Source organism: Cannabis sativa, chromosome 4 (assembly GCF_029168945.1).
Source record: "Cannabis sativa cultivar Pink pepper isolate KNU-18-1 chromosome 4, ASM2916894v1, whole genome shotgun sequence".
In the NCBI taxonomy this organism is placed as follows: Eukaryota; Viridiplantae; Streptophyta; class Magnoliopsida; order Rosales; family Cannabaceae; genus Cannabis; species Cannabis sativa.
In genome coordinates this window covers 2,942,819-2,961,123 of record NC_083604.1, presented here as the reverse complement: position 1 = coordinate 2,961,123, position 18,305 = coordinate 2,942,819, and the positions used below count along the sequence as shown (strand labels likewise).

At 30.0% G+C, this 18,305-nt stretch overlaps 3 protein-coding genes and 1 long non-coding RNA gene across 4 annotated transcripts; 2 read left to right on the top strand and 2 right to left on the bottom strand.

Annotated features, from left to right (window-relative positions):
- The first annotated feature begins 1,043 nt into the window (after positions 1-1,043).
- Positions 1,044-2,132, top strand: LOC115715150 (probable calcium-binding protein CML25). Its single transcript, XM_030643970.2, has one exon. The coding sequence runs from the start codon at positions 1,303-1,305 to the stop codon at positions 1,900-1,902; it is 600 nt and encodes a 199-aa protein (XP_030499830.1). The 5' UTR covers positions 1,044-1,302; the 3' UTR covers positions 1,903-2,132.
- Positions 2,133-8,160: 6,028 nt separating this feature from the next.
- On the top strand, positions 8,161-12,292 carry LOC115715072 (uncharacterized). Its single transcript, XM_030643863.2, has 5 exons — positions 8,161-9,101; positions 9,322-9,488; positions 10,380-10,679; positions 10,776-11,039; positions 11,756-12,292. The coding sequence occupies exons 1-5, from the start codon at positions 8,771-8,773 to the stop codon at positions 12,131-12,133; spliced, it is 1,440 nt and encodes a 479-aa protein (XP_030499723.2). The 5' UTR covers positions 8,161-8,770; the 3' UTR covers positions 12,134-12,292.
- Positions 12,293-13,809: 1,517 nt separating this feature from the next.
- Positions 13,810-14,378, bottom strand: LOC115714323 (uncharacterized). Its single transcript, XM_030642980.2, has one exon. It carries the CDS (start codon positions 14,309-14,311, stop codon positions 14,042-14,044), a length of 270 nt encoding a protein of 89 aa, XP_030498840.2. The 5' UTR covers positions 14,312-14,378; the 3' UTR covers positions 13,810-14,041.
- A 2,329-nt stretch (positions 14,379-16,707) lies between these two features.
- On the bottom strand, positions 16,708-17,966 carry LOC133036434 (uncharacterized). Its single transcript, XR_009687082.1, has 3 exons — positions 17,843-17,966; positions 17,273-17,723; positions 16,708-17,161 (listed from the first exon to the last, which is right to left on the bottom strand). It is a non-coding gene; the product is annotated as an uncharacterized LOC133036434 (long non-coding RNA).
- Positions 17,967-18,305: the final 339 nt, after the last annotated feature.

The following is an 18,305-nucleotide window of genomic DNA, read 5'->3' as shown; positions in this document are numbered from 1 at the left end:
ACGTACTTTTTGCTAGTATATATATATTGAAACGAAAACTAGACTTTCATCCTAAATGAACATGAACGTGTGTCAAAATCACACCTATCAATGATAATCAGATAAAGATCTTTCAATAAAAATTAGATAGAAACACCCCATTTATTATTAAAAATATTTACAATAATATTATGTTATTATTTATTTTTTTTATGAATAAGAGAGATGTTGTATTACTAAACTTTATGAATTTGTAAAACTATGTAGCACCAATAGAAACGGTCGGCCAATTAACTAATTAGATTTACCTTAAAGTTTATTAAACAATGAAAAAAGCATAACTCAATAGAACATAAAAAATAAATCTGTCTCAAAGTTTAAAAAAAAATTAAAAATAAAAAAGATAACTCAAATGTAATATTATAGTCTCATAACTTTTAAGTCTGCGAACATATTAGAAAGTAAATAAAGATGAAACTAAGAATCAAAAATAAAATATCTTCACACTTATAATCTACAAGGATCAATAGTTCACTATCGTCATTAGATCTTCATGATTTAAGCAGATAATATATAATTTTAATTATGGATGATAATCAAAATAATTTTAATTATCAATTATATATATAATATATATACACCTTAAAAATAATAAAGAAATTATATATATCTATATCGGGGTCAGATATGATATAGATAGTATTATCCCGCTCCCGCTCCCACTCCCACCTCTTTCCCGTTTCGAGTATTAAAATTATCCTCCACTACCACCTCATTAACCGCGAAGCTGAGAAATCTCCACCTCATTAAGAGTAGGTCCCCACGGTTATCCATCCCCACGCTATAAATTTCTATCTCTAAAGAGTCATCCCAGATAATAAATAAACAAAATCCTTAAAAAAAATATTAATAAATATATATATAAAAAAAAAACTAATTAATTTAATTTAATTTTATAATAATAAGTGTCACGCATCAGTGCAGCAGCAACATTAGGTAGAAAAATGAAGGAATTAATACTAATAGGGGTTTCGTTTTATTAACGTGGCGTGCATCACTCGCTTTTAAAAAAATCCCACATCGCTAATCACGCGTTTATTTCCCCTATTTCTCTCTCTCTATACCTATATTTAGAGTTTCAGAAAATTACTCAGATTTCAGATTCATTCCGTTACAAATTTTAATAACTATCCAATTACGATTCCCTTTCTGTTTTTCCCCCAAATTTTAATTAATTAATTAATATATATATATCAATATATATTCCTATATATACACATTCGTACCTGAAAATTCTTGTTCTTCCATTTTCTTCATCAAATAATGGGTTTCAAATCTCTCTTCGCAAGGAAAAACAAGAAATCAGATTCTTCTTCGGTTCAAAATCACAATGTGGATCATCACACCACGCTGGATATTCCTCTTGGATCTCGATCTCACTCTGTCAATGCACGCGATCAGATCGCCGAACTCGAACAGGTGTTTAAGAAATTCGACGTTAATGGCGATGGAAAGATCTCTTCTGCTGAGCTCGGTGCTATTATGGGAAGCTTAGGGGAATCTTCGACCGAAGAAGAGCTTCAGAAGATGATTAAGGAGGTTGATGCTGATGGCGATGGATTCATTGATTTAAGCGAGTTTATTGAGCTTAATACCAAAGGTGTCGATTCTGATGAGGTTTTGGAGAATCTGAAAGTTGCGTTCTCAGTTTATGATATTGACGGAAACGGCTCTATTTCTGCGGAGGAGCTTTTTGAGGTTCTGAAAAGCCTCGGTGATGATTGTTCCATCGCTGAGTGTCGGAAGATGATCAACGGCGTCGATTGCGACGGTGACGGTATGATTAGCTTTGATGAGTTTAAGCTTATGATGATGATGGGTTCGCGTTTCGATTCCATGGAATCGCAGCGATTGAAGAATTAATTCAATTTTAATTTCATTATTAATGTCATAATTAATTACTTTTCTATAATTTTAGGCTTTTTTTTTTTTAATTTTTATTTCCTTTTTCTGAATTCTCTAATATTTTTTTTAGTTTTAGGGAATTTTTTTATTGTTTTTTAATTTCGGTTGGGTAATGGAATTGTGAATATTTTGCATATTTAGATATAATATATATAATATTTTTTAATGGTAATCTAACGACTTTCCCACTCTCAATATTCTATAATTATTTTTTTTAATTTGGATTTTTAAATATTTTCGTTTTGTGGGCTTGAATATTGTTCTTTCTTTTCGTGAAAAATGCAATATAAATATATTTGATATGATAATCTTGAGTCCCGTTTAAATTTTATTTATTTATTTAATTAAAAAAAAAACGTAGTTTCGTTAATTACAATCTACAAATAATAACAATAAAAAATCAGATATTATTGTTGTCGTTTCAACCGACGTAACTAGACATTGATATATTTGTCATCTTTGCAATAATATAATTTTGATTATATTTTATGTTGATGTTCCATCATTCATCACCATGAAATTGCCTATTATTTGATTCCAATATATATATACATATATTTATATATGAGTGAGTTGAAAATAATACTAATTCATCCAATCAATTTCGATTAACCCGAAAAAGATTTAACTATCCGATCTTTTTATGTTGCTTAACTTAAATTTTGAATTCAATTTATATATATTAATCTCATTATTATAACTATAGTTGGTTTGGATTGATAAACCAATTTTATTAAACGGGTTATTATTTTTGATCAAATTTATTGACGAACACCTCTAATTTAAATGTATCATTATAACAAATCGTGCCTCTAAATTTTTTTTGGCCATTAAAAATTCTCCCAAATTATTGAGATTGATAATTTTAAGTATTTTAAAAAAAATCTAACATGATGATGAAAGTTGCATGATTTAGTAAATGACCAAAAAAAAATTCAGGGGCATGATTTAATATATGTTAAAATTCGAGAAAAAAATTACTAATTAGCCTTTTAAAACTATACATTTTCATTGAATGTGGTGGGTGGTTAATGGTGATTACACAATTTGTGGTTGGAAAGGGTAATGGTTGTCCATGTTTTCATCCTCAATTTTGATAAATAATGGAGCCGTTATTTAGTTAGAAAGTCGGTCAAAATTAAATGAAAAATTATATATAATTAGGCACTCTTTGTCAATAAATAGCTAAGCTATGTTGGGTAGTGGCCCGTTAATGACAAATTTAGGTGTTGTTTAACATCTTTATGATTTATTTAAATAATAAAGTAATTTAATTTATATTTAATATATATAAGTGCACATTTTTTTATTTGAATAAATCATATAATTTTATTAGTAGTAATTAATTAAAATAATAGCTTAATTAGAATTAGAAAATAAATTAAATAATCAGTCTATTAATTCTTAAATAGTTTGACAAAAAAATTAAATAAAAAAATTATAGCATCACAGTTAATAATTTTTATAAATAGTACTTAAACCAAATAATTTTTATTAAAAAATGATGTTTATTGTTTATAGAATAACCTTAATAAAAAAACCTAAAAAAAACGTAAGTGTGTATATTTTTAATTAGCTTATTGTTTTGATATTTTTTTTAGTTAGCCATATTATCAAAAAATGATTTGTTTATTAAGAATGTTTGGTAACACTTTTGTTCTATAATTTTTTAGTCACAACAAAAATTATTATTTTTTTTAAAAAAAAATAAAATTTGTTCTATAACTTTTATTTTTATTTTTATTTTTTATTTTATTTTGTCAGGTCCGGGTCTAAGGCCATGGTCGTGGTTCGAGTCTGGGGTGGGATCGGGGTCCGGACCAGAGTCTGGGTCCAAGGTCTAAGTTGAGGTCGAGGTCTAAAATATTTATTAAGAAAAAAAAAATGTTTAAAAAAATTGTGAAAGTAATTTTTTTGTTTTGAATCTTTTTTAAATTTTGATTCTCAATTAAAAAATTAAAATGTGAAAATAGTTTTATAGAAAATATTTTTGGACAATATTTTTATTGTTCTAATTAAAAAAAAAATAAAAAAACTGATTAAAAAAATATTACCAAAAATACCCTAAATGTATTAGCGTGTTCGAAAATGACACAAACTCATTTAAGAAAAAAATCGAACCCCAATTTTAAATTATGTTATTGTGTCTAACTTATTTTGTCGTATATTATTTAGAATAATACTTGAGTAGAGGTATTAAAAACAATTTTATGTAGAGTCATTTATTTTTAATATGTATCATTATTTATTATCTTATATACTATTTTTAAATTTTTTTTTTCAAATTTATGGTTTGAGTTTCTAAAGTGGTTGCAGCGCTAGTTGCAATAGGGGTTTCTATACGATTTTTTGTTGCAATTTAAGTTGCAGCGCTACTTGCAATATAAGTTTCTAGGTAGAATTCTATAAAAATGTAAAAAAAAAAAAAAACAATTTTAAAGTGTAAAAATATATATATATTTTTTAATTATTACAATTTAAAAAATTTTGAATGTCATCAAGCCGTTTTTTGTGAGGGGTTGGAATGTGTGCCCTATTAGTTTTCAATGACATACATTTATTGGGTAGGTTGGTGATAGTTTATTGTAACCTAATATTATAATTGTACAAACGGCAACTACTTAGATATCGTTTAATTAAAGTTTTGGCAAATTAATTATTGTATAAGGAGTTTCTCTACAATATTTATAATTTATGGGATTTAGTGGAAGTTTTAATTAGTTGATGATGCAATTAAAGAGTCTTAAAGTTTTTTAAACAAAGATTGCAACTTTCATTAAAGCAAATCAGCTAACAAAATAGTTTTCAAATCAGAAGGGAGAGATCTCCTACTGAAAATACGATCAGGACATGAACCAGAAGAACGAGCTAACTAGTTAGCCGCTTGGTTCCCAGATCGTTTAACAAACTGAACTGAAATATGAAAACTAGTAAAGGACCGTATAAGATAAATACAATCCAAAATAATAAGACCAAGAGGACAAAGAACTTGGCTCTTGCTATTGATAGCATTAACTAACAAGAGACAATCCGACTCCATAATCACCGCTGAACAAAAATTCTCAGCAACCCTGCCTTCTTCCCAACATGATTTAACCCAACTCAAAGTCTCTTTCATTGACAATGCCTCAGCAACAACAGGGTCAATTTCACCTCGAAGTTTGACGGCAGCAGCAGCAAAACACAAACCGACTGGTGTTGTCTACTCTAGTAAGTTCACATGTAAAGTCGGCTCGGTGTTGTTTATATATAATAAATGCTCAATGTTCATACAATGAAAGGAAGTTGTTGTTGTTGGTGGCAAGGTAAAGAAGACTAAAGAAGAGGTCGACCAATCAATATTCATTGTTGTCGTTTTTGTTACATCATCTTCTCTTCTCATTGCCTTATCATATTATCATTTTGCAATAAATATTATTGTTGTGGCGGAGCTAGCCTAATATTTTAGTGGGGATTAAAAATATTTATTTTAAAAGTATTAATAAAAAATATAAATTTTATTAAAAAAAATACAAATTTTATAAGAATTAAAGTAAATATACGTGAGAATAAAAGTAAAAAAATATAAATTTTGTGGGGATAAATATAAAAATATGTAAGAACAAAGAAAAAAAAATTATTTTTATGGAGTCAAAATATAAAATTCCTAAAACATTATATATAAAATTTGTATGAATAAAAAATTAAGGGGGCAAATGACCCCATATGCGCCCCTTTCTTCCGCCGCTTCTAATGTCTAGCACTTTCCTTAATATCATATTCAGAATTGGTCCTAAAATTCTACAGTCATATGGAAAAAATATTTTTTGGCTTTTATTTTAAAAAATATTATAATTAATATTTTACAAAATAAATTAAAAAAAAAAAAATGTGTATTTTGAAAAGAGGATAATTTTTTGGACCCCTAGACTTAGAGCTGGCACTAGAAAAAATGGGCCTACGACTACTTAATAAAAGTTTTAAAAAAAGCTCTTTTATATGTATAATTTTTTTGTAGTGTAATTTTCTTTTTTCATATACATGGATTATATATATGTATTGGGTTTTGAGGCTATGAGTATTAGGTTTGGGTGGGCCTTAGGCACGAGCTTAGCCCGCCTTAATCTAGGGTCGGGCTTGCCTAGACTAGGTGAGCCTAGTCCATTTATACTCATGGTCGGATCTCGTTATTACTAATATTCGTGTAATTAAGTATAACTTAAAAAAAAAAAAAACTTTTAAGGAATATCGCTAACTAATCGTGAGACGCTACCTATAAAAGGTGTTGGACACTACTCGTATCCAATAACAATACTATATTATTTAGGTAAAAAATAATAATTATTATTGATGTAATTAAGTATCGAGTCTGTATAACTCTTAAAAAATATCATTAACCAATTATAAAATACCACTTATAAAAAATTTTAGGCACTACTAATCTCCAATAGTAATCACACAACTATTGATGTGAACAATTTACAGCAAAAGACTAAGTATCTTGATAAGGAAAAGCTAATAATAGGTGATGGAAAGACTAAGTATCTCCATAAGGAAAAGCTAATAATAGGTGATGGATTTAAACTTGCTATAACTCAAGTTGGATTTTATTTGTTGCTTATAAGCAATAACAGTTCCCCAGTTTAGAAAGAAATATTTCACGTACTTGAAATTATCAAGAATTTAATTAATATTTTTAAATTAACCAGAGATAATAATTGTTGTTTTGTGAAAGACAAGGAAACATAGAAGGTGGTTCTTCAGGGGAGGCTTAGAGATGGACTCTACCTTTTCCCTCACTCAACAAAGCACCTGCTCAATATCACAACTATCATGTTTCAACGTCAAGAGTTTCCAGTACTGTTATTTCTTCTTTAAGTCAATCTAATGTATCTCAATCTGCTACTAGGAAGCCTTTAAATTCAATCAAAGATAAGTGGCATAAGAAATTAGGCCATGTTTCTAGTTGTGTGTTGTATCTCAATCTGTTATTATTGAAGCATTTTTAAAGTATTAATTTACTTAAAATTTAACGTCACATAATTAAATAAATTTGTTTGAACAAAATATAAATACAAGTATAAATTTCAAAAATAAAAATAGACTGATTATGATTTTTGCCATCTAAATTTTCAAGGTCGTAATTTTTTTTTTTATAAATTATCGAGATTGTTGAATTTAAAATTTTTTTGTCAAATTTTAGTAAAAGAAGTCTACATAGATAAAAATTCATGGAGTATGATTTGATAAAAAACAATTCAAGTGACATAATTTAGTAAATATCAAAATCTAAAAAGTATAATTTAACACAAAAACAATTATTATAAAATTTTTTAAATTTAATAATCTCAATAATTTAATGAGAATTTTAACATTCAATGAAAATTGTAATATTAAAAAAAAAATAAAGAGATGATAATTTGTTATATGTTAAGAGGATAACAATCCATAAAAATATGTAATGAACTAAATCATAATAAAAAAAAAATAAAGTTTTAATTAACCGGCATGCAATATCTTCTCTACGTACCATTTTTATACGAAGATTTGTTTAGCGGGTTCTTAGGTCGGCTCCATCGGGTTGTGCGGTTTACTCGGGTTCTCTTTCTCGGGTCATCGGGGTCTTCTCGGGTTGTTGAAATCTATAGGCTTTTATAGGCTCAGATTGATGAAAATTACAACTCTGCCCTCATTCCAGTGGTTACAAACTTCTGTTTCGCCAGTAAAAACTAATAAAAAGTCTGCGAAAGCAAAATATCGGGTTCACTACAAAACGACACGGTTTGGAACAAAACGACAATTATGAAAAAGTAACGACAATTCGTTTTGAGCAAGAAGTGAGGATAGAGGTGAGCGACAATGGCGTCTCTGATTCATTTTCCACCCTCTAATGCTCGTCTCCGCATATTGTAATGAGCACACGGGAGGTTGAAGTCGGTTTGACGGGTTGAAAGTCGGGTATGCGGGTTGGGTTTTCTTCGATTCGGGCTGTTCGGGTTGGAAATTCCATGTCTCGGTTTGATGAAGAAAACAACAATGGGTTCCTTCAAGCCGGCGGCAATGGAGAACCACCGTCGTCTCGGAGCTTCAAAAACATTATTCCGGCAACAATACTACCGGGAAATCGCTCGGGTTGCGTCCGGGTTAGTTCCGGGTTGAGTTTCAAAACGACATAGCCCGAAGCTATACGACATTTCTGAAAATCTAATGGGAGTGCGTTTCAGTGGAAAGTGAGGACGGAGATGGGTGGCAATGGCTTCTCTAGCTCAGTTTTCGACCTCTAATGTTCATTCATGGCTTTTTTCTTCATGTACAACGGAGATTCTTGTCGGGTTGGCGGGGTCATCGGGTTGGAAAACGGGTTATACGGGTTGGGTTTTCTTCGTTTCGGGCTGTTCGGGTTGGAAATTCCACAGTCGGTTTGATGAAGAAAAAAGCAGTGAATTCATTCAAGCAGGCGGCAATGGAGAGCCACCGTCCTCTGGGAGGTTTACAAAGCTTATTCCGGCAAAAATACCTCCTGAAAAACCCTCGGGTTAGTTTCCGGGTTTGATCTCAAAACGACATAGCCCGAAACCGAACGACATATCTTAAAATCCAATGGGAATGCATTTCAGTGGAAAGTGAGGACGGAGATGGGTGGCAATGGCTTCTCTAGCTCAGTTTCCGACCTCTAATGCTCATTCATGGCTTTTTTCTTCATGTACAACGAAGATGCCTGTCGGGTTTGCGGGTCATCGGGTTGTTAAAACGGGTTGTTCGGTCTATTCGGGTTGACCCGACGGGTTGTATTTTTAGCATTTGAGGGACTGAAGTGGATTCGAGTAGTGAGTCGAGTTCCATTACAATGGCAGCTTCAAAGATGGTAATGGCTTCTCTGACTCACTTTCGCCCTCTAACGTGCGCCGCCGCCGCTTCTTCCTCAGGTTGTTATCCTGGGCGTTTGGTGGCACAGCCACATGATTTGGTCAAGTGGGTTCGAAGGCAAGGAGGGTTCGTTCACCATGGGTTGAAGATAGGTGAAGACAGTAGCCATGGTCTTGGGCTTCTTGCTTCTGAGGAAATCCCAAAAGGGTCTGAACTCATTTCCCTTCCTCAACATATTCCTTTGAGATTTGGGTCTCTTGAATCTGATGAAATTCACTCCGTTCTGGTCGATTTGGCTCAAAAAGTTCCTGGTGGGTTTATAGTTTTGATTATTATTTCAATCACTTTGATAGCTTCTGCCATGTTTTAGTCAATTGGGTTTTTCTTCTTTGAGTAAATGCTTAATGATCTCTATTACATATGTTAAACTTCTATGAATGCATTAAGTATAGTAACTTGAAGTTGTCTACGTTAGGCTATACTGAATTATGAATATTGAGTAAAATGGACACTGAGGGAAGCATTTGGCAGAGGAACTATGGGCAATGAAGTTGGGTTTGAAGCTTCTTCAAGAAAGAGCAAAGGTTGGATCTTTTTGGTGGCCATACATCAGCAATCTTCCAGAAGCTTACAGTGTACCAATTTTCTTCCCTGGTGAGGATATTAAGAACTTGCAGTATGCTCCTCTTCTTTATCAGGTACTTTATATGATCAACCAAGCCAAAGTGTTATGTGGAGATGGAGTAATATCTGAACTGTGAAAATGCCTTAGTTTTATCCTAATGTTGAGTTTATTTATACAAACCAAGGAAGTACAATTGTTTGAGCTTTGAAATGACACAAACGATAAGATATTCAAGATGGTTTTTTTATTTATAGAAAACTGTTAGGTCTTAATATAAGTCTCTTGAATGTAATTGATTAGGATTATAGCGGCTGAGTTTTCAAATTCTTAGTTGCTGAGATCAAATGTTCCTGTCCTGTGGCGCGAGCTTAAAACAGTCGGGAGGAGTTAGTATAAATAGAGCGGTTGATTTATTGTCAAGGATTAGGAATGAATTTGTTACCAAACTGTCTCGAAAACTTTGGAACTTTGTAATTCTTTCTTTGATATCGATAAGATTAAGATACATATATTCTAATTCTTTCAAGTATTGGATTAGATCAATATTGTATCAACAACCTATTCACATATAAATTGTGGAATATTTCAGACACTGTCATTACTTTCATTGTGATTTGAAAGGTTTTATTACATGGACATTATTCTCCTATTGAAGTGGAATTCTATATTTCAAGGAGGTTCTAAACTACGATGGAAGAGCCTAGTTTATGCAACAACTAAGATAAATTCTAGTCTCATCTCTATCTTGATTCTAGAATGGAGTTAAAAGATTAGCAAAAGAATCAAATTTTGGTAATCCTTTGTTATAAACTTAAAATTGAGCGAATTTGAATTGATGAAAGAGTCTCCTTACAATTACTGCACTAAAGTAGAGATCTCTATAACTTTTTTTTTTGTTTAGTTTTGTGATTGAAAGATTATTTCTGCAGTTATTTGAAGTAGTTGTGGCTTCTTCTTAATTCAGGTGAATAAGAGATGCCGATTTCTTCTTGATTTTGAGCAAGAAGTCAGACGTGCTCTTGAAAATTTGAAGCTAATTGACCACCCATTTGGTGGTTTAGATGTGGATGCATCTTCCCTTGGATGGGCGATGTCAGCAGTTTCATCTCGGGCGTTTCGTCTGCATGGTAAAAAGCTCCCAGATGGTACTTCCGAGGATGATCCCATGATGCTTCCTCTCATTGATATGTGTAACCATAGCTTTGAACCCAATGCCCGAATTGTTCAGGAGCAAGGTGTGGATAATACAAAGATGCTAGTGAAGGTAAAAAGATTCATCTTAAACCTTGTTTTCGGATAAGAAATTAAGGGTAGGTTAATAAGTTCATTGTCACCGAGTTAAGATACTATTTTAATTCAGGTTGTGGCAGAAACAGCAATTAAACAGAATGATCCTTTAGCAATTAACTATGGCAATTTAAATAATGATTTTTTTCTACTGGATTATGGATTTGTGATACCATCAAATCCTTATGACTGTATCGAGCTGAGATATGATGGAGCTCTTCTGGATGCTGCAAGTATGGCTGCTGGAGTTTCTTCCCCAAACTTCTCTGCACCTTCTCCATGGCAGCAACGATTTCTAAGCCAGCTTGGTTTAGAGGGAGAGGCTTCGAATCTCAAGGTTTATGCTCTCTTCTATACTGCTCTTCCTGTTGTCATAATGGATTTTAATCAATTAGTTATTGTTTTTATCATATGATCTTACCATTTTCGAAGGAGCTGGAGTTAAATCTCTTTTTCATTTTCAAGAGTTTTTATGTGTTTCCACGCCCCTTCAAGAGACCCTGAAAAATAAATAAATTCCTTTTCTTTTCTTAAGAACACATACAAGATTCGTCACTACAAAAAAGATAATAGTAACTCCACCATTAACTCTTTCATTTATGAATTTCATAATAATAGAAATGCATGTCCTAATGTAGGATTGGTGCCAACAGTTCATCATTGAAGAAAAGACTCGCTAAGCCGAGATCACTAACTAGTATGTGGTTATTGGCAAGAACTTATTGAATCCATCTTTTTCTTAAAATCATGGGCTCAAATAACTCTCTCTCTCTCTCTCCCAAAATATGAATGCCTTTTGAAATTTCACTACCGACATCCATGCCTCAAGGCTTTATCTATGGACTTGTGAAGAATCTTTTTTCGAATTTATTTTACAGTGTATCCTAATGCACAGATTTCATGTGTATTGTAACTGATTCGGTTGGAAATTATATGATCACATTCAAAAAAAACACTACCTTTTGTTAAGTTTTTGTGGTTCCATTGATCAACTTAAACATAATCCTAAATCCCCTTAAACGCTTCTCATCCGATTTTTCTTCTCTTAAACAGGTAAGCCTAGGTGGTCCGGAATTGGTAGAGGGTCGGTTACTGGCAGCATTAAGAGTACTACTGGCCTCGGACGTGACAGAAGTTGAGAAACATGATTTGAAGACGCTGAAATCCTTATCAGCCGAAGCTCCTCTCGGGGTTGCAAATGAAGTAGCTGCTTTTCGCACCATGATCGCCCTTTGTGTGATTGCACTCGGACACTTCCCTACTAAAATCATGGAAGATGAATCACTCTTGAAAAAGGGTGTTTCAAGCTCTACTGAGTTGGCTATTCAGTTTAGAATTCAGAAGAAATCTGTGATAATTGATGTTATGAAAAATCTCACAAGGAGAGTGAAATTACTGTCACAGAAAGAAACAGTCACTTCCCAAAACTGAAGTTTTGTAAGGATTATTTTGTTCCAATCATTTTTTATGTTCCTTATTGCAAAAATGAAATATTGATTTTAAGTTTTTAGACTCGTATTGAGAGTTGTAAAATGACTTTGAGAGAAATATTGATATTTGATATAATAAAAATGAAAAATTAACGGATAATTTTACAGTTCATCCCGTTATTTGTTTTGGTGCCATAGTTTTTTATTTTATTTATTTATTTTTACGGTAATTATCTAGAATTATTAATAATTTTTTAAGAAATTTAAAATATTTTATATTATTAAAAATAATGTTTGAAATTTTAAATATTTTGTTACACTTGTAATTATTATTTTTTTTTTATAAATACAATCGTAAAAAAATTATGAAAAATTCTACAATGCACCCCCTTAAAATGAATATATTGATACACTCCTATCTGTTTTAACATCCGAAATAATTTTTTAGTCAATTTTTTTCTTATGGTCATGTACGTTATAGTTATTTAAGACATCATGCAAAATTTTAAGAAATTCGGAAAAGTTTAACACGCCGAAAACTATGTTCAAACAGTGTGTTGCACGCGTGAATATTTTATTTTATACGCGTGTAAAATAGACTGTTTGAACATTGTTTTCTATATTGTAAATTATTCTGATTTTTCAAAATTTTGTAGGATATCTTAAATAGCTATAACGTACATGAATATGAAAAAAAAATTAGACTAAAAAATTCTTCTGGATGCCGAAACAAGTTAAGAGTGCTTCAGTACATCTCTTTTAAAGGGGTGCATTGTAGAATCACTCAAAAATTATAACGTGCACGTTTATCAAAATATATTAAATTAAAAATTTAAAGAGTATTAATTACAATTAAGTAATCATACTCAAAATTACTAAATATAATTATTTTGTTTTTTTTTTAATAACAATATAGTTACACATTTATTTTTCACATATTAAATTATTCGATATTTTTAAAAAATTTATAATAAGTATAGCAAAGCACCAAAAAATTAATGAAATAATTGTAATAGAAACGAAAGCATTCTCAACAAACATTTTTGGATAGGGTATAACAAAACAACTTTGAAAGGTGTACTACAGTTTTTTTTAGTACTCTCATCAGTTCTGTTTATACACCTTATTTTGCTTATCTCATGATGTGTCTATTAAGTATAATTTTGTATTGAGCATTGCTATTAGGTATCTTCTTGATATGTTACGTTGCGATTGACTAGCGACACTTTCGAAAAGCTTTTATATTAAATTATGGTTAGACCAGTAAAAGCTTTTATATTAAATTATGGTTAGACCAATAACGATACTAACAAAGAGTTCTAAGCATCACCACTTTAGCATTTCTCTTTTGAATTTTCAAGACTTTTATGAAAAAAAAAATCATTAATGGATATTGAGACTTTCTTAATTCTTTGTTTTAACTAAAATGGGTTGGTACTTGGTGTTAGGAGACTTTAGTAAAATGACTTTTATGAGAAATATTTAATAATAATAATTAATAATAATATATTTTTAATTTTTAATTTTGTTATTATTTAAAAAAATCTTTTTGATTTTGATCCAAATGAGAATGAAATGATTGGAATTAAAAAGACAAAAAAAAAAAGGATTGAAATATGAATATCCGAATATTCCCGCTACAAAATACAACCAAATTCTCAAACAGACCCATTCAAATCAGATTCAAAACGTTAAAGATTTATATATATAAAACAGTAATAAAGATTTTCGATCATATCATCAATCCTAACTGTAAATTTAATAGAAGAAAGTTTCTACTGATATTTTTCTATATACAAAAAACTTCATAGTTCTAAAACTGATTATATAATTGAAAAAAAAGAAGAAGAGAAAAACAGAGCTTCCATTAAAATCGAAGCCTTATCTTGTAAAGTTGTAATTACACGATTCAATTTCCGAGCAGAGAGATCGGTCGTTCAGCTAATCCGAGAGGAGATCTCGTGTGTCTCTGAAACTTCGTGCACGCGTTGCGAAGAAGACGAACTCGTTTCATTTCCGGTTCTTGAAGCGATGGCTGTCTGATCTTCTCGATTTCTTTCTTGATTTTCACTACTTGGCTGTGAATCGGAATCTGCGCAGCTTCTTCTTCTTGTTCTTCATGTTCATCGTCAAATCGATTGAAATCGTTAACTGTAGCGATCTTGTACTGGTTCTCCATTGATTTTCAAACCTTGATAATCAGTCTTATCTATTTCTTTCTTTATCTTTTTACTATGGAATTAAGGCTATTTATATATGAGACCCTTTTCATGGATACGGGGCAAAAATGTAATTTTCAACCCTAGAAAACAAGGGAAAAGATATTTTTTTTAATATTTCTTTTTTTTTTTCTGCCAAATGGAGAAGATTTTATTTGTGGGACATATTAGTATATCTCCTATTTTTTTTTTCAATTTTAATAAATAAAATATAAGCTATTTAAGATTTTTTTTTTGTGTCTAGCTAAGAATTTTTAAAAAAATTATCTGATATTAAAAAATACTACGTTTTTCTTTAAATAAGAATTTTTTTTTTTTTTTTATAGCTGACTAAATTTTAGGACTGCAATCTACATGTATAATTAAAAATTTGTAGTTTTAGAAAATTATTAAACTAAAAATCAATAAAAAAAAGTTAAGTAAAATTAATTTAAATTTTTTAAAATTATTTTTTAAAAATTAATTACACAGTTGATATGCTGCTTATGTAGCAGCCACATCATCGCTATATCATCATTTTATTTGTGAGGTATGACAAAACTTCCACTTAATAAATAGGTCATAATTTCACTATATTTTTTTTTATTCCTAATCTAAAAAAAGTGGGCAACTCGATCAGCAAATCGAGTTGCTCACTTTGTTGCTAAGCGCTCCCAATTTTTCACTGATCGTAGTATTCATAGGATTGATTTTCCTGATGAGCTTCAAGCTCTTTTGTACGATGAATGTTAAATTTCAATGAAGTTGATATTTCATTCTAAAAAATGTACATGATCAACAATTATTATTATTATTATTATTATTATTTTGTAAGGACATGATCAACAATTATATATGCATCCTTCAAAGGATTATGTATCAACAATTTATTTTAATTTAAATATTTTATATCTATAAATGGTGTGTTTTTTTAAAATGGTAAATAAAGTGTTTCCATACCAAAACAAACGTAGATATTTTCGCACTTCTTTATTTCCTTTATTATTATTATTATTATTTTTAGTTTCTTCCTTATCTTAATATATACTTTGATACTTATCTCTTCAAATTATATTTCCAAGATTAGTTATTTTGTTTCAATCAAAACTACTATATTGTTACTCGTGATCCATTTTTAATAAACAAAACAAATTCATTTTAAATATAAATTTAAAGTACAAACTAATTAAATTAAGATAAAAAAAAATCTAGTCAATTAATATAAATTTATTATTTTTCTCTACATAAAAAATATATCTTGCCATGCGTAAATACACACTCCCTATATTTTATTATAGATTAAGAAATTTATAATATCTCTTTATAGTCTACCCTCACCACCCCAATTTTTTTTTTCTTTTGCAAAGAAAAAAAAGTTGGTGACACGATTTGTTTGACTTTTTTTAAATTATTATTATTACTATTTTTATTTTATGGAGTTGATAAATTTTAATTTGTTCACACTATTAAGGTAAGAAACATGTGTGTGATAGTGGGAAATAAATGGACATTAGGATAAACATGGGTGCCTTATGTAGATACGTAGAAGACTTAAATTTTATAGTACACAAAAATTAAATTCAGATAAAATAAGGTATCAAATCATACCACTTATTCAAAAAATTTAGGATGCAATTGTAAATTAAATTTAATTAATATGTTCAATTATTTTATTTTATATTCGTATAAAATTATTGTTTGAACTCTATATTCTATAAGATATATTATTTTAAATTTTTTAAATAGTTGTGTGTATTATGTTCAAAAAAAAAAATAGCTGTGTGTATATTGTTATATATTTATATACTAGCAAAAAACTACGTGCGAGACACGTATACTAAATTTTATGCTAGGTTTTTTCTATGTTATTTGAAAGTGAGATTATTATTGAATATTGAATGCAATATATTAGTGTTTAAGAAAACTTAATGACTTAAATATGTTCTTAAGTTAATCTAAAAATAAACTAAAAATTGATGTTCCAATACTTAAAAAAACATTACTTAAATGATTGGACAATATTCATTATTCACAATGAATTGTTACAACTACTTTCTTTTAATTTACAATCAATCAATGTTATTACTGTTTTTAAAATTTAATAGAAACAATAGAAACGAAATTGATAATAATAATATAGGATAAGAACGAAATATGAGAGAGATGCATGATGAAGATATATTCTTCTTAAAAGAAACAAATGAAGAAGCGATGAATATTAACATTAAAATTTCATATTTATCTTTATTAAAAAAATATGATATTAAAGTGATATTAAAGTGATGAATATTAACATTTCTTGGGAGAATAAGCAGAGAGAAAAATCTGGAGAAGAAAAGAAGTGGTGTAACGGCTAACAAAAAAAATTAGAGGGTATATGATTCTGTTATATATATTGGAATGAAAAAAGCGAGAGAAGAGATGAGATATAAATAGGTTATGTGTTGATGACATATATTATTATTCTCAGTTAGCTCTGATATAAATTAGAATAAGAATGTCCAAATTATAATAGGAAAAGGAATACATAGATATTTAATTTTTAAATTCTTTATGACGAACTAAATAATAAATAAAAAAAAAGATTAAAAAAAAACAAAAGCTAAATAACAAAAAATAATAAATAAAAAAAAAAGATAAAAAAATAAAATGTTTCCTGAACTTAAAGTCACTACGTGCAGCCATCCCTCGTATACATGTTTGAATTAGAACAGCTGACGAGTGCAACTTTTGATATGCATTCATAGAAAGACACATACGATAATGAGTCTGGATTTTGATAGAAGCGGCCTCCCTTCTCTTGTATTCATACTGATAACGTGCAACTTGTCCTGCCATAGATCCGAAAAAGCATAACATTAGTCATATAAAATTTTCTATCAATGTGGAAAATAGTCTGTGATCGAGGACGTATAAAGTAACAAGAGGATACTATTGTATACCTCTACAAAAGGCTTGAATTTGAATAGAAGAAACCCGTAGCAAGATAAAGCTTTTCTGAGCAAGATATGATCGTACTTTCCTCTGTATGACACTTGCTGATCTTCCTAAGACCTCACTTCGACAAGCATCCAATTCTGCCATTTGGCCAGCTCTGAGAAAAACTTTGGTTTTACCAATCTGTCATTGAAAATGGTTAAAAGACAAAAAAGATCAAACGATTTTCTATTTCAAGTAGCTTCTAACCTCAGCAGTAGAATAAGATTAGTTTACAACATTCGGGAACCTATGAAACTAAAGCTGCAATGCTAAGGAAAATACAATTGGGGGTAGGTAATTAAGAACGAAATTAGATCAAAATTAAAAACAAAAAGTGATCTACTGGTGCTTACCTGATAACCCTTGAGATCCACCTTCTCTAGAAGCCGCTTACAAGCAGTTACTTCATCACAGCTAAAAGTAGACAATTTAAAATATATAAATCACTCCCGTAAATCCAATAAATATACTAAATTACTAATAATCATAATAATAACAATAACAATAAATATCCTGTATTCTGATTACCCTACCTCCCAGCAAAGACATTAGGATCCAAGATGCCAAAACGACCTACAAATTCACGGAATGGCTTTCTTGTAGGATATCCAGCACAACTAATCCTAATGGCCTCCATAACCCCCTGAAATAAGAAATTTATCAATTACATTATGTACATAATGCAACCAAATACAATCAATTGGTAGTGACACAAGAACATCTGAAAGACCACAATAAAAAACATACCCCGCAATGAAGCTGCTGCAAAATATTGCTATTCTCAAATATAGAGGGCTTCAGAAGATTATTAGGATTTACACATCTTATGTAGTGAGGCTCAGTAACACTCAACGTTTCAAGCATACTACAATTAACAATTACGAGCTGTCATGACCTCAACAACATAAAATAATACCATCTACAAGTAATGTTAACATTCGTATCTTAAACAAACGAATGGAAGATTTTATTTCATAAAAACTTGTATATCAATAC

Bases quoted from the DNA above. Each gene is read 5' to 3' on its own strand.
- LOC115715150 (XM_030643970.2), top strand. From the start codon at position 1,303: ATGGGTTTCAAATCTCTCTTCGCAAGGAAAAACAAGAAATCAGATTCT.
- LOC115714323 (XM_030642980.2), bottom strand. From the start codon at position 14,311: ATGGAGAACCAGTACAAGATCGCTACAGTTAACGATTTCAATCGATTT.
- LOC115715072 (XM_030643863.2), top strand. From the start codon at position 8,771: ATGGCAGCTTCAAAGATGGTAATGGCTTCTCTGACTCACTTTCGCCCT. The intron at 9,102-9,321 runs GTGGGTTTATAG...AGCATTTGGCAG, and splicing joins TTTGGCTCAAAAAGTTCCTG to AGGAACTATGGGCAATGAAG. The intron at 11,040-11,755 runs GTTTATGCTCTC...TCTCTTAAACAG, and splicing joins GAGAGGCTTCGAATCTCAAG to GTAAGCCTAGGTGGTCCGGA.